At 50.7% G+C, this 26,918-nt stretch overlaps 1 protein-coding gene across 1 annotated transcript in view; it reads left to right on the top strand.

The window, feature by feature from the left end:
• LOC144691151 (uncharacterized) overlaps window positions 1-26,918 on the top strand; it is a 369,111-nt gene that overhangs the window by 164,601 nt on the left and 177,592 nt on the right. The window contains exons 24-25 of the mRNA XM_078559217.1: window positions 17,839-18,019; window positions 20,623-20,778. Coding sequence (XP_078415343.1) covers window positions 17,839-18,019; window positions 20,623-20,778 — 337 coding nt within the window. The remainder of the gene's footprint in view (window positions 1-17,838; window positions 18,020-20,622; window positions 20,779-26,918) is intronic.

Here is a 26,918-nt window from a genome sequence, read left to right on the forward strand (position 1 = left end):
GTGAAAATGGTCTTGGGCAGTAGCGAAAAGCCATCATTTGCAAATTTTACACCCACAATTTTCTTTTTCCATTGGGCTTCAGATTCACTCAATCATGGGTGCTGCCCAAGATATATTTAATAGGCAACAGTCTTAAGGGACAAGCTAAAGCTTTATTTTTGTTTTTTTTTGTTATTAAAATAAAGTTTTGCTGTTTTAGAATATGTAGAATGCTGTTACTATTTTACACTTCAAATTATATATTCAAATTATTTATGCTTTGTTAGATTTTTGAGCCTCTGGATGATGTTATGACCCACTGATTGACTATGTAAAATGAGCACATAACAACCCAACAGGCAGAGTCTGCTTCAAACTTAATTCTTACATCAAGGATTGCTGGTGTTTCAGTTAGTGTTGAAATGTAGCTTTTTGGCAATGAACGGTTATAAGGCATTGAACACATTGGCTCCTTTTCTCCCAAGTATTCATAATGTTTTATTGCTTCAGCTTGCTAAGTAAAATGTTCCTGAAGTATTGACAATTGGTGACAGCATAATGTGCTGCTAACAAAATTTGGAAGATGCAAATCCCCTTGCTGCTCCCATTGTGCTGTGTGGATTGGATTAGAAGGGCTCATTTAGGAGTGGACAGAATGTTCAAGTGCCCCACAAGGTGGTATGCTCACTGATAATCAATACCCAAGCAGCCGTGTTTGCAGATGATGCCACTCCGACCTGGGTATGTCAAAGGAAACCGATCTTGGTTGCCTCAACTTCACCTGTGGAGGCAGCAATCAAGCTACGTGTAAGCTGACTTACAGACAATCACAAGGATAGGGGTGGTTTTCCTATGAAAGTCATTGTGATGGGATAGAAATCCAGATATCCAAGTTTGCCAATCGCATAAAGATAGGTGGCATTGTAACAGTGGAGATGAAAGCATAAAATTACAAAGATATTAATTGTTTAAGTGAATGAAGTCAATTTGCCACATTTCTGCACAATGTTGACAAATGTGGGGTCATCCACTTTGGGTCTAAAAGGAATAGAACAGGGTACATAATAAAAGGTGAAAAGCTAGAAAAGGTGGAGGTCCAAAATGACTTGGAGGTCCAGGCATACAGATTATTAACAAGTACAGTCAATATTAAAAAAGCTGATGGAATGCTGACCTTTATACCTTGAGGAATGGAATACAAGGGAATAGCAGTCATACTTCAAATCCCTGGTAAGACCACAGCTGGAGTACTGAGTGCAGCTCTGGGCACAACATGTTAGAAAGGATATATTGGCCTTGGAGAGAATACAGTGTAGGTTTACTAGAATGATACCTGCACTCCAAGGGTTAAATTATGAGGAAAGATCATACAAAGTAAGCCTGTTTTCCCGGGAATTTACAAGGTTAAGGAGTGATTTGGCTAAAGCTTTCAAGACATTAATGGCAACGAACCGGGTAGATAAAAACTATTTCTGCTAGTTGGCAAGTCTAGGCCAAGGGGGAATAATCTTAAAAATTAGAGCCAGACCTATAAGGAATGAAATTAGGAAATACTAGGGTAACAGTTTAAAACTCTCTTCCACAGGCAGCAGTTGATGCTATATTAATTGTAAATTTGTAAATTGATAGTCTTTTGTTATCAAAAGGTACTGGGGGATATGGGGCAATGGGATGTATATGGAGCTAGATCACAGATCCGCCATGATTTCATTGAATGGCAGAACAGGCTTGAGGAGCTGAATGGTCTACTCCTGTTTCTGTGTGGCCAACAGGTTAGATATCAGCCAAAATGCATATTTGAACGGGAAGCATATCAGTCCATCAGTGTGCAAAAGTAGGCCACAGAAGTATAATCTTGGACTTTAACACCATGGCATTCTGACAGTGGCGGAGAAGGTGGATATATGAATGTACGAATTGGGAGCAGGAGTAGGCCACTCAGTCCCTCTAGCCCACTCCACCATTCAATAAGACCATGGCTGATCTGATTGTAACCTCAACTCCACATTCCCGCCTATAATCTTTCACCCCCTTTCTTATCAAGAATATAGATATCTCTACCTTAAACATATTCAAAGGCTCTGCTTCTACCACCTTTTGAAGAAGAGAGGACAGCCATCCTGTCCAGAGGCCAATTGAGCCACTTAAGTGGTCAAGTTAAGGACTTCTTCCTGCCGCTGCTGGCATTCTACCAACAAGAGTGGGCCCTCTGCCATGTGGGGAGACTGCCTGGTAAACCCTGGCAGCTCCTTGTAGGCTTGGGGAGTGGACACCCGCCTATTCAGGCAATCTGTGGCCCATGGAGGGGGCTCCCCTGTGGCAACCCACTCAGCCCCTGCCAACCCCCCCCAACCCCCCAATCTTACTGCAGCCTGTCTGGCTTGTCCCAGTGCCCCCAGATCCCACTCACCTCGTTGCGGAAGGGCAGCCTGCTCCCGTAGCGTCCTCTGCTTCCAGATGCAGTCCCAGCAGTAGCCACTACTCCCAGTGGGGCTGCTGAGACTACTGAGCAAGCCGCCTTCCATTGGCCGGCAGCACCCGGGGGCGGGTTTCATCCTTTAAAGGGACAACAGACCTGGCGACAACTAACTAATTGTCTGACAGAGATAAAATGCAGCTGGGGATCCCACAAATGGCTGAGGTGGGATCACTCTGGCTCTCCGGCCATCACCAGGACCTGCCACCACCATGGCAAAATTCATATTTTTTACTAATTAACTTTTAGGTTTGATTTTCAACCTCTTTATCAAGCTCCTAGTCATCTTTCGTTAATTTTAAAACCCTTCCAATCCCCGGGCTTTTTAAATCTTTTTTGGCAATATTGTAAGCTTTTACAATTGAATACTATCTTTAATTTCTCCAGTTAGCCATGACCGTACCACTTTTCCAGTACAGTTTTTACTCCTCAACAGAATTAATCGAGAATGATGAATTACTTCTTTAAATGTTTGCCGTTGCTTTTCTACCTTGATGTGATTTAATCTAATTTCCCAACCTACCTTAGCCAACTCGCTCCTTATAACGTGATAGTTGACTTTGGCTGGGATTTTCCATGCCCGCTGGTGTTGTGCGTGTTCGCTGGCGCGAGCGAACGATATGGCGCAACCACTTTCACAACGGCGTGAAATCAGTTTGCGATCGTTCGCTCAGCACGCCAGTGTTGGGCTGCGTTTCCCGCCATCGGACGTCGGGAACCTCGCTGTAATACATCTACACATCATTAGCCCACCAGAATCGTCTCTCCCTGCTGGATTGTCCGCCCTTGTCGGCAGGAGAGCATGCTGACTTGTTTCGCAACAGCATATATAAAATGCGTGCACTTGGCGGGGCTGCACTTTGAGAGGAACTCTGAGGTGAGTAGACAGCAATGATTTTCAGCGCTCGCCAGGATCACCCGTTGGGCTTGAGGTGCATTGGTGGGGGGGAGGGGGAGGGGGGAGGTGTTGTGCAAGGACAGCCCTGCAGTTGAATGTAGAGCACAAGCATTTGGGTTGGGGGGATGGGTGGGCAAGAGAAGCGGCCACGCATTAGGAACACCTTATATAAAGTGACCATTCCTTTGCAACTGAGACAGTTCAGGCACAGCCACATTGATATGACTGGAGTCAGGCTTTCAGCTTATCTGCCCACTCAAGCGCACTGAAAGTGCCACCAAATGCTCCAGAGCTTTTCACCCCTCGTACACAGACTGTAAATTAATGAGCATTTCAGTGAAGTGCAGAACAATTGGACAACTGCAGACATTGCAAATCTCCTTGCTAATGCTGGCCATGGAGCGCTCACAGCCTCTTGCAATGTCATCATCCCGGTTTGGACCAGTCTCCCCCATGGTTCAAGCTAACAGTGCAGCCTTGCAGCGTGGGTTAGGAGAATGCCTGTGCCTGAGCTGAGAGCACAGCATGCAGTCCAGTGGGCAAAGCTGCCGCCAATCAGTCAGGTGGAGTGGGGCAGAGGTGGGTGGGGTTTCGGGCAGCCATGCAGCACATTAATCTCTGGCCACCCAAGAGGTGTCCAGCACTCAGCCTTGAATGCATTAGGGGGCCTTCACACTTAACCAGGGCAGGTTCTTAGTACACCCATGCTAACCCATGTGTCTCTCTCTTTCTTTCATCCTGCAGGAGGAGTACATCATGATCATGGAGCCTGGTGAACTAGCTGTATGCCTGATGGCCTACAGAGCATGAAGATGACGGAGGACAGAGCGACTGAGGCTCCTGGCTGCGCAGAGGCAGGGGCAGCACCCTCAGGAAGAAGGGGCGGCTGGGGTTCCCGCACACGCTGCTGAAGAGCCACAGTGAGCCATCGCTGGTGGGCGCCTAGCGACACCCAGGGTGTATAGATGCCGCCTTTCATTCCTGCAGATGACCGAGAATCAGTGTCGCCAAAGACTGTGCATCTCTAGGGGAACTGATCGGTCACAACTGCCACGTGCTGCAGGACATGGAGGGCATCCACTGCCAGTGGCTGTGAAAGTGACAGCAGCGCTCAATTTCTATGCCAGGGCTCCTTTCAGGGCTTCACAGGTGACCTCTGTGGGATATCACAAGCCTCCACCCACAAATATATCCATGAGGTCACGGATGCCATCTTCGCGAGGGCACACAACTTTGTGCATTTCACCCGGGACCAGGACTGCCAGGGTACAAGAACGATTGTATTCGCCCAAATCTCAGGTTTCTCACAGGTACAGGGTGCGATGATTGACTGCACTCTTGTGGCGCTCAGATGTCCGTCACAACACATGGTGGACTACATCAACCGCTGAATGTACAGCTGGTGTGCAACCACCAGAAACGCATCTTGCAGTTATGTGCACAATTTCCAGGGAGTGCGCACAATGCCTACATCACCAGTCAGTCACAGAACCCTGGAATCTTCCAGGGTCCACAGAGGCTGCAGGGATGGCTCCTCGGGGACAAGGGCTACCTGCAGAGCTGTGGCTGATGACACCCGTGCAGCAGCCTCAGACTGCAGCAGAGCGACTGTATAATGAGGCTCATGTTGCAACTCACAACTTGGTGGAGCAAACCATTGGGATGTTGAAAATGAGGTTCCGGTGCCTGGACTGGTCTGGTGGAGCCCTGCAATACAGTCCACGAAGGGTGGCAGGCATCGTCATCGTCTGCTGAGCCCTTTACAACCTGGCACTGCAACGGGGAGGCAAGCTGGCTGCGGAGGAGATGGAGGAGCTGCACGTCTCCTCCAATGAGGAGGACAGAGGTGAAGGTGAGGAGGTCCTCAGAGACAATGATGATGGGGATGAGGACCTCGCACTGGCTAGATGAGCGGGCGTGCTCGAGAGGCCCTCATAGCTGCTAGATTTGTGGAGGATGATGACGACACACAGTGAGGAGACACCATAGATCCTCTCGTCGCAGTTGTAAACATTTGACTCCAGTCTGGCTTACGACAGCACGCATATCCTCTGAGAACGCTCCTGTTATGGAGACGGAATGGAGGCCCTAATAGTCACTCGATTGCAGGAGGATGATGACGACATGCAGTGAGGGCACTCCATAGATCTTCACATAGTCTCTGTGAATGTCTGACTCCTGTTTGGCCGAAGGCAGATTGCTTGCGCTCTGTGATCAGGGTCATATCATAGAGACGCAGCCATGAAACTTTAAAAGCATCTGATCCTTTGACCGCCTTCAGCACCTGAGCCCTTCAGGAGCACAGCATCACTGGTCACAGATGCTGAAGAGATGGGGGCCAGCCCCACCTTAAAGGTGCTGAGAGCACACAGAGAGAATGACGGAACTCTGTGATGCCTGCCCACTACACTCTGGCAGCAATGACCAGCACCATCGAGGTGCAGGCATCAGTCGTGTTTCCAGGGAGTGTGAGGCTGGACCATCACTGTGGTCTGAAGGCTGCACAAAGCCCAGGGAAGAGACCCTGGACTCAGACACCTGCCTTTATCTTGTGCAGAAAGGTTTCACATCTGAGTGACACAAACACTGCTCATCAGAACAAGGAGCCATAGGCAGGGAGACATTCTTGGGAGTTTATTGACAATAGTGAACAGTATGTACAAGTGATTAACACCTGTGCCCAGGCTGTGCAATTTGAAACTTGCTCATTTAGTCAGAAAAGAAATGTGGTGTTCCTGTTGCGGTAGTTTCGGTCTCCACGGTGAGGATCGCGGGAGGTGGGGGCGGGAAGGGAAGGCGATGAAGGCACCGCCTCCCCCCCACACCCTGCAGGAGTCATCGAGATGGCTTCAGGCGATCTGCTCGAAGGCCCCTCCTGAGGCAGGAAGGTGAGAAGGTGGCGGAGCCCGCCCAAGGTGTGGCAGGGGGCAGGAGCACCCACTGTAGCCGGTCACACCCTGGGGGCGGTGGCGCCTTCCTGGGAGCACTGCAGCCTCTGGCAGGCCGGTGTCAAGAAGGTGCTGTCGGCCGCCGACTACAATATGCCACGGGTGAACCAGGCGGTCCGGAGCCTGGTCACTGAGGGCTCGCTGCCTCAGATGGCGGGCACCGGGGCCTCAGGCTCCTTCAGGATCAACTGGCAGCACCTGGAGGACCAGAGCCACCTGGCCGTCGCCCCGACCCCCAAAGCCCGGAGCCAGCAGCAGAGAGCGGCCGCCGGCCACAAGGGGAAGATGAAGGTGGTCCGGCCCATGTGAAGAAGAAGCAGCCGGGCAGCCGGAGGAAGGGCGGTGCCAGCCGGAGGAAAGCCGCCAAGGGAAGTGGCGTCCGGAGGCTGGGCGGGCAGCCCCGGAAAGCAACCAAGGAGCCAGCGCCAGGCACTGATCTGGCCGCCGGGAATGAAGGTGAACATGAGGCGGGAGCTGAGAGCATCCCCAAGGGAACCAGGCAAGGAGCAGAACAGTGAAGGAGGAAAAAGAAATGCATTTTCCTGATTGGGCTCCGGCGCATATCGTTGTAGCCTGAGTGGGAGCTGTTGCTGTGGTCCTGGCTGTGGCTGTCCCTGCTGATCTAGCTGCTGATTTTCCTGTGTTGCTGCTGTCACTACTTTGGAGTTTTTTGCTGACCTTCACCTGGAAGAAGTGGACTACTGCTCATACGGAGTAGAAAAGGAGTTCGGGGAGTTGGACTTTTTCTTTCTGGGGACCCCTACAACCTCCTGCTGCTGCTGCAGGCCGGGGCCTTGCAAGGCCTGATGAGCCTGGGAGTGGGAGTTTGGAGAGAGCCGGAGGGGAGAGGAGACGACACCAGCCGGAGGGGGAGGACTTTTGCTGTGCCAGAGGTGGGTGCCTGGGGGAGAAAAGAGCTGTTGTGGGGAACAGTTCAGGAACAGGTGGTGTTGTCCTTGGAGGCAGCTGGATCTGGGCAGCTCTAGCTCACCCAGGCAAGGCAAAGGAGGGCAGGGCAGGGGGCAGGTTTTCTTTTCCCCTTTGAAAGCTCAGTCAGTCACTGCCCTCCCTTTTGAAGAAAGCAGGTCTCCCTTCCCTCCCCTTGCAGGAAATCAACCAGCTGCAGCTCTTTTCTCCCCCAGGCACGCCATCCACCAACCAAAAAATGCGGTAGGCAGCCCCCCTCGATCAGGGGCTGAGTTGACGGGACATTTCTGGCAGTGGACCCTCTGGAGGCCACCGCCAAGAGGCTGGTTCTGTCGAGCATCCTTTGTCTCTGATGGGCTCCGTCTCCCCCCACCTTTGTCACCTGGGGGAGGTCAGAGGTCAGGGGTGGCGCCGATCCTGCCCTGCCTGAAAGAGACCAGCCTCTGTCACGTGTACTCCTTCCGGCATCTGGCCTGGGAGTAGTGCACTGAGGGGGGGTTTCGATGTTATCTTCAAGGAGGCTGCCTACCGAATTTTTTGGTCAGTGGATGGCGTGCCTGCAAGGGGATGGGGCAAGTGAGAAAGAACTGGCCCGCCTCCAAGGCGGTCAGTGTCATTCCAGGCGGCCACGGCTGGTACCGCTGCCCCTCCCCCCACCACCACTCCATCTTCCTCCCCGCAAAGGGAGGAGCCGCCGGCAGCCACTGTCACCTCGGCTGCCAGCAAGGTGGGGGGGAGAGACCCCACGGCGGAAGAAGACGCAGAGCAAGAGTCGGCATTTGGAGGCGGCCCCCAAAACTCCCCAAACCAACCCTGATTCCCCCCCCCTCGCCCCACACCAGGGAAACTGGATCAGGGAGAAAACATCATCCGGTCCAGTGTCATGTCCGCACGTGCTCCCGGGTCCAGCAGTGATGGGCCACGCAACCCCGAGCCGGTGGCTGTCCTTAAAAGGATAGAGCAGAGGGCAGAGCGTCCAGAGGGGCTGGACGAGGCAGCACGAGCTTCACAAATGGAGGTCTCCCCTGCCCCCAGCCTACCCCAGAGGGGGAGGATCCCATGATTCATGAGGTTGGATGTGTCCCCTCCCCCAATGAAAAGGTGGTGGCGTCCCCACCTCCACCCCCCAACCCCCACTCCAAGTCCTCGCTCTTCCCTCTGGGTGAGCCCCAAAATACTGTGCCCTTGCTGCAGTCCCCTCAGCGGGGCCCCTCGGGGGGGTCAGTGAGGGTGTCGCCCTTATGTTGGTGCCCCACCCAGACCCACCTTGTACCCCTGAGACACCATCTGACCTGTCAGGGGGACTGCGGCAGTCCCTTGATGGCCCCCAACGCTGGGCCATCGGGCAGCAGTGGTGACGAAGGCCTCCCAGCTCCCTCCTATTGCACTGGGCGCCTCCACCCTAGGTCCAGAGCTTTTACCGGACTTAGCGGGCGACCCGGTGCCTGGGGGGAGTGGGTCTCTGAGCTGCTGCCGCCCTTTGGCCCATATCCCCAAGAGGAGACCAGAGAGGACCCCTCTGTCTTTGATCCTTGGTGTTGGATCGAGATGGAGCTAACTGGCAGCTCCAAACTCGCCCCTGTACTCAACATGGTGGAGGGGTTGGAAGCTGGAGACAACGAACTGGAGGAGGACAGAGTTTCGGTGGTGAGCACTGGACAACTTGGAGTCATTGTCGGGTGAGGTGGTGGATCCCCTGGCGCTTCCCACCTACTCTCCCCTCATCCCTTTACGGGGGCTCCAGGATTGTTCAGCAAGTAATCGCAGTCACCGAGACAGGGTCCAGCCGGCCCTGGACCGGTGGCTTTCTTTCCCCCTTGTGTTCTGCTCCTCAAGGCTCCTGGGCTGGACTGGAACACCAAGCAGAGAGTCCATACGTTTCTCCCTGGGCTACTGAAGGAGATGAAACCTTAGAATAGCCCTCTCCTTCTTGCATTAGGTGACGGTAGCACATTCTCCTGACAATGAAGACTACCATAGCCAGCCTCAACACCCACAGCAGCAGGGACGCACAGCGCAGGTTCCAGAACTTCTCGGTTCTCCGGGACGGGAAGTATGCGGTGTGCTTCCTGCAGGAAACCCAGACCGTTCCGGGAGACAAAGCTACGTGGCTCATGGAGTGGCGAGGGGGGGTCTACATGGGTCCCCCAGCCTCCAATTCAGGCGGGGTGGCTATCTTGTTGGCCCCGCATTTTCAGCCGGAGATCTTGGGGGTCAAGGAGCCGGTGCCAGGCTGGTTGCTGCACCTTACTGTGCGCCTGGGGGGTGCGGGGATCACTTTGTGAATGTGTACGCTCCCCTGGGCGCACAGCAGCAAGCGAGACTCTTTCAGGAAGTGTCCACTCATCTCGGCTCCATCGACGCGGGTGAGTGCATCGTCCTCGGGGGGGATTTAAACTGTACCCTCGAGGCCCAGGACCGTCACGGTGCCCAGCACCGCTCGCTCGGTGTGAGTAAGTTCCGGGACCTGGTCGGGTCCTTTGACTTAGTGGACGTCCGACGACATCTCCATCCTGATTCCAGCGTTTTCACTTTCGTGTCACATGGAGTCCAGACTCGAATGCATTTACATTTCCAAGGCATTCATGTCCTCTGTTCTGTTGGCTCCTGTGTGGCAGGTGCTATGCTCGGTCCACCATCTGATGTGGGTTGTTCCATTCTGCGCTCGGACAGGGTCCGCGTACTGGCCCTTTAACAAGCTTCTGCTGGAGGACAAACGGTTCCTGGACTCGTTCCATCGTTTCTGGGCCGGCTGGAGAAGGAAGTGGGGAGGCAGCAGCTCCTTACGCTGCTGGCCGACGACGGATCCCTTGTCTCGGATCCGGAGGGCATCAGGGCCATTTCCCGAGACTATTACACTGCCCTGTTCTCTCCGGATCTGTCCAGCGAGGATGCTCGCAGAGTTTTGTGGGAGGTCCTGCCGCAGGTCGGCCCGGAGGGCGCCGGAAAGCTTGACTCCCCGATAAATCTGGGGGAGCTGACCGCTCCCCTCGACAGCCTCTCCAGGGGCAAATCCCCGGGGCTGGACAGGCTGACCATGGAGTTCTTCAGGGCATTCTGGGACGTCCTGGGGAGCGACTACGCGGGGGTCCTGGGGGAAGAGTATCCTGACGGGTGAGATGCCCCTTTCGTGGCGCAGGGTGGGCAATGCCCTGCTGCCTAAGAAGGGGAATCTCCACCTTAAAAACTGGCGCCCGGTCTCCCTCCTCAGCACGGATTACACGACCTTTGCCAGGGCCATGTCTTCTCGCCTTGGCACCGCGCTGGACCACATGATCCATCCTGACCAGTCCTACACCGTCCTGGGCCAGACCATATTTGATAACATTCATCTGGTCCGGGACATTATCCACTTTTCCCAGAGGACTGGTCTGTCGAGCGACTTCCTGTCTCTTGACCAGGAGGAGTTTGACAGGGTGGATCACGAATATTTATTTGGGACTCTGCGAGCATTCGGGTTCAGGGCACATTTTGTCGCCCGGATCCGACTTCTATATGCTGCCGTGGAGTGTCTAGTGAAGGTTAACGGGTCCCTGACGGCGCCCCTTCGCTTTGGGAGAGGGGTACGTCAGGGCTGCCCCCTGTCTGGCCAGTTGTATTCTATCTACGTGGATCCTTTCCTGCGCCTCTTGCAGAGGAGGTTGTCGGGATTGGTTCTGTGTGGGCCGGGCATCGGGGTGGTCCTTTCGGCTTACGCCCATGACGTGCTCCTCATGTTCACCGACCCGGCTGACCTGCGGAGGAATCACGAGTGCTAGGAGGTCTACTCTGCCGCGTCCTCTGCCAGGATCAACTGGGGCAAATGTTCTGGACTCCTGGTCGGCCCGTGGCAGATGGATCCCCTACCCGAGGAGCTCAGGCCTTTCACCTGGAGCAGGACCAGCCTCTTCCACCTGGGGGTCCATCTCTGCCCTGCCGAGGAATCCTGGCCGGCAAACTGGAGACGAAAGTCACCGCTCGCCTGTGGCGCTGGACAGGACTGCTCCGAGTGCTGTCTTACCGGAGTCGAGTTCCGGTCATAAACCAGCTGATCGCCGCCACGTTGTGGTATCGGTTGGTCACTTTGACCCCTCCCCCGGACTTTGTCACGAAAATCCATGAATGTTCATCGACTTCTCCTGGGACAAAAGGCTGCACTGGGTCGCTGCTGAGGTTCTGAGTCTCCCGCTTAGGGAGGGCGGTCAGGTGCTGCTGTGCCTTTGCACCCAGGTGCTGACTTTCTGCCTTCAGGCCCTGCAGCGCTACCTTTACGTTGAGCCTCCTCCGAGATGGTGTGCCCTGGCGACATATTTCTTCCACCAGGTGCACGGCTTGAATTATGACGTGCAGCTCCTGTTTATAGAGCTGAGGAGCCTTCGTGGCTGCTTGCAGGCGTTGCCCGTCTTTTCCCAGGACCTGATTAAAGGAGGAGGGCTGTGGCTGCCGGGGTGACCAGGATCGGGGACGTGCTGGGTGACGGAGGAGTGGGCTGGATGATTCCCCAGGAGTTGGTACATCGTGCACTGGTGGACGTCTGGCTCACAGCCAATGCCATTCAAGACCTTAGGACGATCATGCTCGGCCCCGACGTCATACTGGGCCTCGAGGTGGCCCAGGTGCGCGGTGGTCCGAGTGTATCCCTGTTCGGACGGATTTCCACATTAACCCCCGAGCCCTGAAGCCTCCCTGGGGAGCCGGTGCCCCACAACCTGAGTCGACTCGCGGAAATGCCCTCTGTGGCCTTTAGCACGGTGTGGAGGGGTTTCCTGTACGGGCTGCTGCACGTCCTTCGCTTTCTTGCCCTCACCCGCCGTCCGGACACGCCCTGGCGTGCCTTGTTGCCCTCCAGTGGCAGAGGTCCCCAGTGGGGGGCCCCTCTACAGGGGGTGTTCCCCCTTTTCCATCAGGCACCTGGGGTGGAGAGTGTTGCGCGCAGCAGCCCCATACACGGATCCCAAGATACTTGTGTCTTTTGCAGCCTTGTGGAGTCCGTGGACCAGGCTTAAGTGAGTTGTTGTAGGCTGCACCGCCTATTTTATTTCTTGAAAATCACTTTGCTTTTCTTTTGTTTGCACTTCAGTCCTGATCTATGGGCTGGTGTTGAGGGGGGGCCGGGAGGGAGGAGGACCTCCTCGTGAACCTGCTCCTGGGCCTGGCCAAGTTGGCCATCAACAGGTCCAGGCAGCGGGCGATCGAGGGTGTTGTCCAGCCCGACTGTCTGCCCCTCTTCCACGGCTATGTTCATGGTTGGGAGTCCCCAGAGAAGGAGCATGCGGTGTCCGCTGGCACCGTCAAGGCCTCCTGTGCCCGGTGGGCACCGCGGGGACTGGGGTGCTTTCTCGACCATCTGAATCACATTTTCATTTGATGTTGGTAAGTTCCCGTTAAATTTTGTCTTTTGTTTTTGCAGTTTCCCTTTAAGGGGCTGCCACTTAATTTGTCCTCTAATTTGTTAATTTAGTTTATTTGGTTTGTATTCAAAAGGGTTAACTTTACTAATCCTACTACTATGTCTTGGTGTTCCCTGGACATCCACAGCGGAGGTGGAGGCAGCCTGTTGACTGCTATGCCCTGTTTGTGATGACCTTGGCGGATATTCTCTGGAGGGCCGAGACCTGGAGGGCTCTGGCCTGCTTTCGGGGTTCTGCTCTGTGGCAGTGGCACCCTCCTTGGTGGAGCTGGAGCTACTAGGGTTACAGGAAGAGGGAATTCGGATGGGCCAAACATTCCCGGAGTCACCTGGAAGGATGGCAATAGGGGAGATACCTCCTGATCCTTGTCCTTATGGGTGCCCGGGGACCCCAGGCTGACTTCTTGACGAGATGGGGTGGCTGGAGTGAGATCGAACTGCCCCGCACCCCTCTCATGTAAACACTGTTGGGGACCAACTATGGCATCAGCAATGGAGTTGAGCCCACGCAGCAGTGCAGGAGCGACGTCCTCGAGTTAGGTCTCCATGCAGCCGCCGTCCGACCAGTGTTGGCCTCAGTGCATTGCAATGCTGGCGCTATCACCTCAGCCTGAAGGTGGATGGACTCCTCCATCGTGTCTTGCAATCTGAGGAGTACAGCGGACATCCCTTCCTGATGTTCCCGAGCTTGCCTTTGCAGCTCCAGCAACTGTGAAATGACTGAGTCCAGAGGCTCGTCATCCGACTCGGACTCAGCAAATTTCTGACCTCCAGCAGTCCTCTGAATGCCGGACACCTGGGAAGTCCCTGTTGCCGCCTGCTGTGGATCAGTCAGTACAATGTGCTCACCAGATTTTGATCCCGAGGCTACTCTAAAGCTAGGTCCCACCGAGGTGTGTGTCTCTGCACTGGTGGAGGGTGTGGGTGAGCCCTGTGATGGGACTTAAAGGAGGGTGCCTCCAGATTCCTCTTCAGAGGTTTCTTTGGGGCTTGATTGGAGGCCCTGGGTCATGGACTCCGTAGGCTGTTTCCCAGATGTGCCTGCAAAAGCAAGGAGAGATAATTAGTGCATGGCAGTGGCCTGTGAAAGAGAACACATCACTCACGGATATCTGATGGATGTTGCACTGCTGGATCCTCACTTGGTAGAGCACCACCGACCTCACCGTCAGCACAGGACCGGTCCAGATCCTCCCCAGCCAGCTGGATGACTCTTTTCAAAGTACATGAGGACCTTGATTTCAGGTATTCCTCCACCAGTCTGCAACCTCTCCCTGTTGTTGTGTGCCAGCTTGTTCTACATAAATAGAGATGGAGAGAGTGTAAGGATGCCTGCCAGGCCAGATGATAAGTAGGCCTGGCCTGTGTGGGTGGTGAATGGTTCCATGGATGGGATGATGACAAAGACGGTGTGTGTGAGTGAGTGAATGGTGATGTCCCTTGAACTGGCAGTGAGTGAGGGCCCTGTGGATGTGTGATGGGTTTGTGAGTGTGCGAGTTGAGAGTGATAAAAAGAGTGACTTACCCTGACGGAATGGAGATCATTCATCCCCTTGCGGCACTGGCTGGCTGTCCTCTTTTGCAGGGCATTGACGCTGACCACCTCTGCCACCGCCTCCCAGGCCTGGTTGGTTCACACCGCTGCCCATCCTGCGGCCAGAATGGGGATAGAGGACATCCTGGTGGGCCTCCAGGAAAGGCATTCCAGTGACGCGTCGCTAAACCTGGGGGCTGCAGTCTTTTTGTCTTTCGTGGACATCTTCCCTGCAGCAGTTGTGGGCTGGAAGCACTGAGATGTGTGCATGAGGCTAGACTTTAAATATGGCACCCGGCATGATGAAGCGGCGAGGTGATGGTGTGGAGGGTGAATGAGAGCCCACCCGCCATGGAAACGGCGTGTTTCCTGGGAATGCATAAATAATGTGGCGGGATTGGTACGATACAGTGTGAGAACCCGCCATCGCGGCCGGTGGGTAAAATGTCGTTTTACCCACCCGCTACCGTTTTAGTGCGAATCTGGGACGATTCTGTTCTTTGTTTAAGCTTAAGACCTTGACTTTGGACTTATCACATCACTCTCACACCTTCAATGAAATTCCTTCACATTATAATCATTCTTTCCCAGAGAATCCTTTATGTTTATTAATTAATCCAGCCTCGCAACACAATGCCAGTTCTGAAATGGCCTGTCCTTTATTTGGTTCCTTAACATATTGTCCTTGAATGCATTCCTCTAAGCGACTTTTGCCAATATGCCTAAAAATTGAAGTCCACAAATATTATTGTATTACCCTCATTCTCCTCTAATTCCCTGATTTTATACTTTGTCCAATATTATGATTATTGCTAGGGAGTCTGTAAACTATTCCCGCCAGTATTTTCTGCCCACTGTTTTTCCTTCACTCATTCTGAATCGTCATCCTGGTTGTCTGGGCTAAGATATTTTCTCTTTAGTGTCTTTATCTCAGACTCTATTATCAGGGCTACCACACAACCACGTCCCCTTCCTCTGCCTCTGCTCCTTTTCCATTTTGACTATCTTTTCTCGAAGTCAAGTACCCTGAAGTATTTAGTTCTCAACCTTGGTCATCCTAGAACCACAGCTTAGCAATGGCAATTTATGTCATTAACTGACCTCGTTTGTTACAAAGGATTTATGCATTCAGATGCAGCACCTTTCATTTTAACTTTTTACCTTTTTTCCCTGATGTTGCCTTAGTCACTAATGCCCTATTACCTTTAATAAACTCTGTCTTTTCTGACACAATGACCTGGATTTTTGCTCTCGAGACGTATGTGCAGAGTCAGGAAATTGCCCGGTTTGCTGTACCTGCCTCGGTGGTGGTGGTGGTGGCGGGGACGGGGGGGTGGAGTGGAGAAAGTGTCTCGAATGGAAGGAACTTTGTTCTGGCTGCAGTGTGGCAGTTGCATGCTGGAGTTGGGCCTGTCATCCCCAGAAATAGTGCAGAGACAATCACTGGGACAGCCGAGTGCTGAGACAGGCTGGTTAAAGGGCCTGCCTCAGTTCTCTCGGACCTCCCACTTGTGTTGTTAAATATTAGGCCCTCTAGCCCTCACCCCTCACATCCCTCACCACCCACCCCCCGCCTCACTCCCCATACGCCATCCATGCCAACTCCTGCCAACCCATGTTCCCACCCACCCCTAAATTACCCCTCATCCTCCAAGCCAACACATGACCCCCCCACCCTCCCCCCCCCCCCCACACTCAACCGCATGGCCTCTTAAAGCCCCTATGCCAACTTAGTGTCAATTCATGTCAACTCATGATTCTCCACATCCCCATGACTGTCCCAAGCATCCCCATGGATCTTTATAGTCTCTATGCTAATTAGTGCCAATTCATACCAACCCATGCCTCCCACCCACCGCTCTTTGCCCTTGTATCCTCCATGCCAATTCACCAAGTATCCACCATGGGCAGACCTCAGGAGCCATGCTGAGATGAAATAAAATAAAGTTCTAAGTATTTATTACAGACTCCACTGGATTAAAAAAAAACTCTTTCATGAAAGCCCATTCAGATTTAAATCCCCTCACCTACTTAATCCCTTATAAAAACAAACATTTGTATTCATAACCTCACATCAGAGACAGCTAATCCTTTAGTAACCTCTTGGAACTGTCAATGAAGCTGTGAACGTACAACCTCGCCCCCCCCCCCCCTTAACACTGATTGGTTGTGGAAGCAGTCAAGTAGTAATGATGTTATAATGAAAGCACTTAGGGTTATGTCAACAAACATATATTGAAACTGCAAGTATGGATTTGTTTCAACTCATAGACACAGGCAGGCTGGGTTTTTAATTTCAAAATTTAAAGGGCAGGAGTTTTAAATAGCTTGACAGTTCCACAAATATTATCTGCTCTTTACGAGCATTTACATCTACTCTAAAACAATTGTAAGTCACTCTGCCAGATAAGGCCCTTGCTCCAGCAAAATTGGGGTCTGTTTGATCTCAGCACTGAGTTCAAGTGGCCCTGCTGAGTTCCGGTTTGCCCTTTGTGTGAGTCATGTCCTGCTCCATTCCCTTACTGATAAAAATTAGGTATGTCAGAAATGGAAGTGGGATTTCTGGATCCGGGTTCCCAGCGCCATTTTGAATAAGTTGTGAAGTCTCCATGACTCTGAAAATCTATGCCAATTTTGCTTGACTTTATTCAAATCACTACTCTGCTCTACAGCCTTGATGTTTTATTTCAGCCTCATAAATTTACTCTTACTTGAAACCTCCCTCCCTCTGATTAGTTTAACCACCATCCCAGTGATTCAATTTGCCAGGAGTCCCAACCTGCTTTAAGTGGTGTCTTAATGCAACAGCATTCTCTTTCACCAGTGCTGGTGCCAGTGCCGGATTAATTGAAACCCTTGTCTCCCACATCGCTCTTTCAGCCATGCATTTAAACCTGTTATCTCTGTGTCCTTTTGTGTTTCATTTTGGGGTGGATGATTTCTGACCTGGGGGTCATTGGCCTTTATTCTTGGCGCCTGGAATGAGAAGAGTTCCATTCATGAAACTTGTGCAAATGGATGCACAAGGTAGTAGTGGCACTAGTCACATGGGCATCTGTTCTATTTCTCCACACACACACCCCCACCCGCCCACCCACCTGACTGTCCTTTGGGCTTCTAGCAAATGCAACAAAGCTGCCCCTTTCTCTAAGATTATTGAAACTCTTTGAGTGTGACTGCAGTGATTTCTGTGATGTACTGCTGCACATGCTTCACCAGCTGCTTCAGGCTGAAAGAACTTAGGAAAGGCCTGCTGCTTCTGTAGTAACTCTGGTCTAGCAATAACCTGGCAGAGCGGAGTGCCAGCCTCTTACAAAGGGACAGGAGTAGAGTTCAGGCGAACACGTTTTAGAACGAACGATTTGTTCCACCAAATTGAAGATAAAAATTACTCCCTAGCTATCAATTGTGAAGATGCATCCAAAAACAATGGACTAACTGCCGATGGTGCACACTGTACTGCAACACGTTATCAAATGTCTAATCATTTAACAGGGTAGAAAATGTGCTCTTATCATGCTTTAACCCCTGTCCAAAAGATTCAGAGATTTGGATGTGCCTGCATAATTGTAAAATGTGACTTAATTTGCTTCCACAATGTAATCGTCCAGTTGTAGTCATTGCAAGTTATTTGGCAAGACACTGTTTCAGTATCGTAGGTTTTTTATGTCTGGTAATTTTTTCTAGGGATGGACAAGCTTGCAAAGCCTTGATGGGGAGCAGATGTTTTTCTCCAAGCTGGAAGCCAAATTCACAAAGCATGGGAGTCCCATAATACTATCTGGCAATGTGACCAGAGTCCCTGGACAGAAAATTGCATTTTTTGTATCACTCAGCAATGTAATGCAAGAAACAGCTACTGTGTCAGGTTAGTACAATCTGAAAAATCTAGCGCATACTTAATAGAACAAGCTCGGGCCTAGAGATTTTGAAATATAGTTTCTAGATATGATCATTGAAGTTTTCTGCATTGATTTTTCAGCTTTTATGAATGCCACAAACAGTACATTTTTATATAAAAGCAAAATACTGCGGATGCTGGAAATCTAGAACAAAAACAAAAATACCTGGAAAAACTCAGCAGGTCTGACAGCATCTGCGGAGAGGGATACAGTTGACGTTTCGAATCCGTATGACCCTTCATCAGAACTAAGAAATATAGAAATGAGATGAAATATAAGCTGGTAGAGGGAGGTGAGACAGGTAGGGCTCGATAGGGGGCCAGTGATAGGTGGAGGCCAAGAAGACATTTTTTAACCATTTTTAAGGGGGCCTTTTGATAGTCTCATCACTACTGATCAGCAAATAAAGCAGCAAATTGTGATGGTATGTGGATGTATTATGCCTGATAAGTGGTTTCATAAACATGGAAATGTGAATTAGATTTTCAAACACATGAGGTCATCTTTATTTAGCTGCAGGAGTAAGGCGAAGTTTCTGCTCAGCCCACTTCCAGTCTCCAGGGAGCTGGAACAGATGCGTCATATCAGTCTAAAACACAACTCAGTCATCCAGGGAACAGTCATGAGAACAACACTCCTAATTATACCTTGCCTTTCACATCAAAACCTGTCAAAGTTTTTCACATAATCAACGACGGTTTGAAGTGCAATTACTGTTGTTCTGTGTATTATGTGGTACATTTGAACATCTCACAGATTGGAACACTTAATGGCATCTATATTTTACGGGGGCGTGGCAGGGTTGGGAGGGGGCATGCAGGCCTGGCAGTCGACGATGAGCATGGTGAGGTTGGGGATGTTGCATAAATATTTTCAGAGTCTTCACCTTCCCCCGGCCAGATTGAGCCCCTGGCTGGTGAGTGGGAGTGGGGATTCTGGTGACAGGAAGATGCAGCTGAGGACCTGGGCGAGCGGTCCATAGCAGTAAGTGGGAGGAGGAAATCCCTTGAGGTCGGAGCAGCAGGTCAGGGTCTACCCTTACAGAGCGATCATGGGAATGTCGGGCTGGGATTCCCCAAAGATCGGAGGGCATACCAGGGCTGGGGAGGCCCACAGATTAGTGGATGTATAGGTCTTAGGGAAGCCTTCCTGTTCCTCTTATCCACAAGGAGTTCAAAGACAAGCACGGTTTTAAAACATATGTGGACCTCTTCCGGCAAGGCAGCCTATCCCACCAATTTGCTACTGTCGGGCATGTCACTATGATGGGTTCATTCCAAAACGTTAACCTGTTTAACATGCATTTCCAGTGTTTCCCATTTTTATTCCAAATTTAGAGGTTTACTTTGTTTCCTTTGCTATCAGTTTTAGTCTGGTTGACTGGAGAGCGACTGGGTCTGTAAATTTAATACAATACTACTCCACACAAGACACTGAAGAGTATTGAAGTGTATTTTGTGTTCATAACTGTCTCATTAAAAAGAACTACAAGCATGCGATATGAATAGAGTGATGAATAATTGGCTATTTTTCCTCATCCTCTACTTATTTCTGACTTTTATCGCCAGACTGGAAGCATTTATTAGGTCCTTGTGCTGACTCTGGGGTTTCCACTGCAACCCCTGACTGTCTGGTCTCTCCGTCAGTGCCTTGTCATTTTTATATCTGACATGGAGCAGGCCAAAGGAGAATAACATATTTCTGCAAAACCCGAACCACAGAGCTGTATAAACTTCAACCAGATTAACTATGTCTGGCCAGTCATCAGTTTATGTCAGATCACGCCAGCAGAGCATACAAGTTTATGATCATGAAGAGATTGAATTACAACATGGAAACAGCAGGCCCTTCAGTCCACTCAGTGCACGCTGGTATTCATCCTCCACGTGAGCAGTAGCTATGATTCCATGTGCTATCTAGTCTATAATAAAAGCAAAATACTGCGGATGCTGGAAACCTGAAATAAAAACAGGAATCTGTTCGAAATCTATCCCATGCAGCATGGTGGTAGTGCCCACACAACATGATGGAGCATATCCTCAATGTGAAGACTGTACTTCATCTCCACAAAGGTTGTGCACTCCTACCAATACTGTCATGGGCAAATGCATCTGTGACAGGTAGATTGGTGCAGATGAGGTCAAGTAGGTTTTCACTCTTTTTAATACTGCAGTAGTAGCGTGCTGGACTTGGGAGGGGTGGGGGACCGATTGGGTAGGGGGATGGGGATCGATGCCAGATAGGATGGTGGTGGGGTCAAACTCGACAGTTTCAACAAAAAAAAGGTCTGCCCCATTTCCTGTAGAGATCCAGCCTGAACACATGGTGACCATTGTTTCACAAGATGTCCCGCTGCTGTTTCTGCACCAGATCTCTCTCAGGGCAGCAGTGTCTTATATGTGGCGGATGTTGGACCTGGCCCCCCACCCCGACAGCCCCAGTAAGAGCAGTGAGAATTTCAATATTAGGCTGGGAACCAGCATATCACAGCCCCAGTCCTTCTGACTTGTCTCCCATTCATGGGAAAGGCAGTAACATTTTACCTGTCCTTGTTTTTCTCTTTCTGCAGTCCATTTGGAGCATAAGGTTGATGAGAAACAAAAGCAATACACGATAGAGGCAGACACCTATCTTCCGCGCATCCTGGGATGCCAGATAATTGGCTTTTTGCAGCAAAGAGGAACTAGTTGGTCCTCCACACTACGGGGAAAATATGGGCTTTTTGGTAAGATGACAGCTGCAAATGATGGTGTATGGCAAGTCAAATGGCAGGTATTGAACAGCAGGTACACATGGTAATATATTGTTTATAAGGGAATACAAGCAATGAACACCTTGATCTGCTCCACATTCGCTACTGGTTTTTGAAAAACCCAGTTCTGAAACCCTCATTACCCAAAATGAGTAGGTCTAAGCTGCTATAAACCTCAGTATATTGTCGAATAATTTGAATTCCCAGAGACCGATCATTATTGCTGCCTTTATATTTCGGACACTTCCTTGGCATCTGTAAGTGGTGTGTGTGAGCAGCACCTTATTCTATTCGCTCTGCTAACAAATCTGCAAAGGCCGGTGACGTTTTATTGCACTATTCAAGAATGAATCGATGGTCCTTTGCTAACATCGTTTTTGTTAAGGATGGGAAATTTTGAAACTTTGACATTTGAAACAGAGTCACAGTTGAACTAGCATTATAGAATCATAGCATGATACAGCACAAAAGGAGGCAATTCAGCCCATCAAGCCTGCACCATCTCTTTGAAAGAGCATTAAATTAGTCCCACTCCCCCCACTCTTTCCCTATAACCCTGCCAATTTGTCCCCCAGGGGTATTTCTCCAATTCACTTTTGAAACTCTCTTGCAGGCAGTGTACTCCAGATCATTATTACAACTTGCTGCAGACGTTTTTTTTTTATCCTTCCTGTCACCTCTGGTTCTTTTGCCAATTACTTTGAATCTGTCGTCCCTTCTGCCACTGGAAACAGTTTCTCCTTATTTATTCTATGAAAACCTTTCATGATTTTGATCACCTGTATCAAAGCTTCTCTGCTCCAAGGAGAACAACCCCGGTTTCTTCAACCTTTCCATATAATTGAAGTGTTTCTCATCCCCAGTACCATTATAGTAAATCTCCTCTGCCCCCTCTTCAAGGCCGCCCTTCCCAAAGTGTGGTGTCCAGAATTGGACACAGTAATCCAGCTGGGGCCTAACCAGTACTTTATAAAGGTTTAGCATAATCTCTTTGCTTTTGTACTTTATGCCTTTATTTATAAAATGAATACCTCTTTAACAGCCTTCTCATCTTGTTCTGCCACCTTCAAAGACTTGTGGACATATACCCCTGGACTGCCTGCTTCTGCACCCCCTTTAAAATTGCCACATTTTTGTTTATATTGCTTCTCATTCCTGCTATCAGAATCAATCACTTCACACTTCTCTCCATTAAATTTCATCTGCCATGCGTTTGCCCATTTGCCAGCCTATGTCCTCCTGTTACTATCCTCCTTATTGTTTACTACATTTCCGAATTTTAAGCCATCTGCAAACTTTGAAATCATGCCCTCTATATCCAATTCCAGGCCATTTACAGAGTTCAAAAAGAGCAGTGGCGCCAACACCAGCCCCTGGAGCTCACCACTATGCAGTTTTCTCAAGCCTGACAAACAACTGTTAACCACTGCTTCCTGTCTGTCCCTCAGCCAATTTTGTGCCCACGCAGCCACTGTCTCATGCTTCAGTCTTGCTGACAAGTCTACTGTGTGATACTTTCTCAAAAGGCTTTTGAAAGTCCATGTTCACATCAGCTACACTACCCTCATCAAGCCTCTCTGTTACTTCCTCAAAAAGTCCAATCAGGTTAGTTGAAACCAATTTGCCTTTATCAAATCCCTGCCAGCTTTTATTTATTAACTGACACTTTGTCCAAGTGATAATTAATTTTGTCCCGGATTATTGTCTCCAAAAGATGTCCCACCACCACCCTTGGGCTGATTGGGCTATAGTTAGTGTGTTTATCTCTCTCTCCTTTTCTAAACACTGGGAAATTTTGCATTCCTCCAATCCTCAAGCACCACTTCAAGACGGATGGGAAGACTGTGCATAGAGCCTTTTCACATATTCATCCTTACTTCCTTCAGCAACCTAGGATGTATCCAATCCAGACCACACAATTTTTTTTTTTAACCTTGAGAACTGCCAACTTTTAAGTATCTCCTCTTTATCTATCTGTCTGTATCTTATCCAATTTGTCCACTGCCACTACCAACGTGAAACCCAAATGATGCAAGCTACACCAGGACAGCTTTTATGTTTCAACATTAATGACTAGAAATTTCTCACTCATTAACATTGACGGTGCCTGTCATAGGGTGGATTGCTAACGTCATGTTCATATTATGATTTTTGCAAGCTAATCTACCACGGGGTGACGGAGATATAACAACAGGTTCTGATTTTTGTGATAGAAAGGACATCATTGGATTAGGTCTATGAATTCCAGTTGAGAATAAAACTAACATGCCCATGCTCCTGCTGATGTTAGTTTATTTTCTCTTGAACACACACTCCAATTTAAAGCAGATGTTTTATCAAAAATCACAGCTGTTTTTGGCTGCATTAACATCTTCCTCCTCCACCATCTGTTGTTTGCATACCCCCTGCTTGCCTCTCCTGAAAGCTGAGTCATGGCAGGGAATATTTCCACATGCTCTGGCTGCTAGTGAGTGCTGGTCAATGGACTGATTTTGTGGCGAGGTGGGGTAGGCATTGCAACTAATCCTGAATTATGGGGCAGAGTCTTCTGCCTGTTGGGTGGGCCAGTCGGGAGCGGGTGCGGGTGGGCGCGGAGCCGATCGCTGCCCGCGATCAGCTCCACGCCGCCGTTTTGCGTGGGTGGGCCAATTAAGGCCTGCCCACCATGACGCGCGCCCAGAAGTGCTCAGCGCTACCTGTGCGGGCGGGGGGAGGAGGGAGAGTCGGGGTCAGTGCTCTTTCATGTACGTGCGCACGAAAGAGCGCAGCAATCTCCCTGAGGCACGGAGCTGCCTCAGGGAGATTAAGTTCAGATTGAAAGTTTGAAAAAAAGAAAGATTAAAATTATTCAGACATGTCCCCTCATGTGACAGTGTCACATGAGCTAGGACTTTTTTATGAATTGAGCAAAATTTATTTATTAATTTAATAAAACCTTCAAGAAACCTCATCCCGCCCATGGATGAAGTTTCATGAAAAATGTGAAGGCCACTTGGGCTCTTCGCCTGCCCGCCAACCTTAACATTGGATGGGCAGCATTGATAATGATAATCAGTTTTTAAATGGCCTTAACAGGTCTTTGACAGTTCAGCAGACACACACCCGATGTCACCCTGCGTCATTTTACGCATTGGTGTGCAGGGCCTGCCCCCGCACGCCGACGTGAAAATTCTCCCCATTTTCACCTAACATTCTTTCTAACAAAGATGAGTGAGCTTCATCCCCGGCTAACTTTTCCCTACTGGCCTGGCTAAGGGAAGGTATCCATTAGGGTTCTATACCTGTATGGTAAGAAACACTGTTGCCAATGCATCTATTAACTAAACCAAGGGGCCATTTGCCTTTAGTGTTCATTGTAAAACCTTATGAAACACTCCTTTAAACCAAAGCGTCTATAGTGTCATTACAACACAGAAGGAGGCCATTTGGCCCATCAAATATATGCTGGCTCTCTGGAAAGCAATCCAGTCAGTCCCATTCCTCACTCTATTCCTGTAGCCCTGCAATTTTATTTTCCTCAAGTGCCCATCCAGTTTTCTTTCAGAATCAGGAGCAGGAGTAGGCCATTCAGCCCCTCGCGCCTGCTCCACCATTCAATAAGATCATGGCTGAACTGATTGTGGTCTCAACTTCACTTTTCTGTCTGTCCCCCATAACCCGTGACTCATCAGACCAAAACTCTGTCTAACACAGTCTTGAATATATTCAATGACCCAGCTTCCATTCTCTATCAAAGAGAATTCCACAGACTAACAACCCTCTAAGAGCAAAAAATTCTCCTCATCTCCACCTTAAATGGGAGACTCCTAGGGCGAGATGGTCTGGTCCTGTTGGCGGCGGGCATAATGGCAGGTGTAGGGGGGAGAATTCGGTGTGAGGGGCAGAAATCAGTTTCCTGCTGGCGTGAAATCCCAGCGGGATGGGATCATCTGACGGTGTCCACCATGGTGGACTGTGAATCCCACTGGAGGCTGGCGTGAACACCGTTTGAATCCTACGAATGGAATGCAAAGTAAGGCCCAACCGGAATCATTCCCCACCATGCCAGATTTACTATTACGTTAGCGGGAAAACACACCGGCCCAGAACACATCTGGACAAGTGTGACTTACCGTCGGGCCTTGCTCTGACCACGGACATCTGAGGTGAAGATGATGCTGGAGCCCTACAGGTACTGGACCCTGGAGGGATACGTGCATTGCATGCTGGGTAGATTCTCATGGACATGGCAGCTCACGGAAGGTTGGAGATCTCCATTGATGTCTCAGGCCTCCTTCAGAACATCACGGTCTTGGCCATGGGCTGCTACAGATGATCGGTAAGATGTGGGAGAGGGATGGGGGGAAGAGAAAGGTCTATGTGTGAGTGGGAGAGGAAGTTGTCCTGGGAAGGGTGAGGTTGTGGGGCGGATGCTAAGGTATTGGGGGGTGAGTGAGGTTGGGAGGGGGAAGGAGGGTGTCAGGGGGTGGAGGAAGTACAAGGGGAGGAGTGACTACCAGGGGAGGAGGGTGTAATGGTGGAGAATGCTGCAAGTAGGGAGGTGGGTGTAAGGGCGGGAGGAAGGCGTAAGGAAGGGAGTTCGGAAGGGGTAAGGTGTCCGGCGGGAGGAGGGCGTAAGGGTCGAGGGGGGGATGTCCAGGTGAACGTGCAAGGCAGGGGTCTGTGGAGTCAATGGCTGCCTCCTGGGGAATGAGCTGAGGGTGCGTATGTTAGGAGGGAATGGTGAGTATGAGAGGAAGCAGGTAGGGTGGGAGAGCGAGGGTGTGTCAGTAACAGCAGAAAGGACGCAGAGGCAGACACAGTCCCTGGGAGTGGGAAGGAGGAGGTCAGGGAGGTCAGTGTGGACGGGGGTGGGATTCTCCAGGAGGTAGGGAATGTGCACGTTCACCTGGACATCCTGGAAAAACAACGTTTCTGGTTGGTGGGTGACGGTGGGGAGGTGGAAGGTAATGCCGGGGGGTTTACAGTGGTGGGGGAAAGGACGTGGGTGACTGCGGGAGGGGAAAGGACTGGGGAGCTGATTAAAAACTTGATACAAACATGGTTTTTAAATCGAAAGTGAGAGGAGCCTCATCTTGGACGGGCACAGATGCTGCATGGGAGTGTGATCAGTGGGTGGGCGGAGATGCAGGTCAGCTCAGATGGACAATTAAAGAGAGCCCCAGCAGGCAGCATTGAAAATGCTCGGGACATTGAGATGACTGTGACAGATAAAGGCTCTGCGTCTCTGCGAGAGTACTTGCATGAGGCTTGGAAAGGCCCTGCCACACGCACACTTCTCCCTCCAGAATCACTCGTCGTCCAGCTGAACTGCTTGTGGTGGGGGGCGAAAGAGGAGGAATGCACGGGGAGGCCTAGCGAAGCCTGTCAATGAAGCTGCAAGGCAACTTTACACATTATTCAGTGAAAATGAATATATTTTCAGGTCATATAAAGTGACAAGGCCTGTTCACCCATGCAACCATTTGTGATCAGAACTTCTTAATTTTTCTAGGCCTACAACTTCTTCTAGGTGCTGCCCTGACATCCGCAGCAGGGGTGGAGACAGCCTGTGCAATGGTTGGCGCTGTTGCCTCTCGTGACTTTGGCGTGGGTCTTCTGGAGAGCCGAGGCCTTGAGGGCCCTGGCTTGCTTTGGCTGTCCTCCTGTGGGCCAACTGCTCCCTCTGCAGTGACAGAGGACGAGGTTGAGGGGGTCACAGGCAAAGGGGACTCGGAGGGAGAGGGCAGCGTCTGAGATTCCTGAGTGGATGACCCAGGGGTGACCAGCTGCTGCGCCTCCTCCCTTTGGGTGCCCAGGGGCCCAGCCTGACTCCTTGAGAAGAAGGAGCAGCTGGAGAGGCGTCGAGGTGCCGCTTCCCCCTTGCATTGACTCTACAGGAACTCACCCATGGCTCCCACGATGGAGTACAGGTCTGTGCACATCTCCACGTTCAGCTGGACTAGGATCTCCATGGTGTCCGCCATCCTTCCCATACACGCACATGTGGGCACCACTTCATCAGAGAGCAGGCGGGCACACTCCTCCAACTCACGTGCCACTCTGTTGAGGGCTTCCAACAGCTCTGCGTGATGTCCTCCCACCTTCTACTGACTCTCCACGATGAGTTGGAA

This window comes from Cetorhinus maximus, chromosome 15 (assembly GCF_964194155.1).
Source record: "Cetorhinus maximus chromosome 15, sCetMax3.hap1.1, whole genome shotgun sequence".
Classification (NCBI taxonomy): domain Eukaryota; kingdom Metazoa; phylum Chordata; class Chondrichthyes; order Lamniformes; family Cetorhinidae; genus Cetorhinus; species Cetorhinus maximus.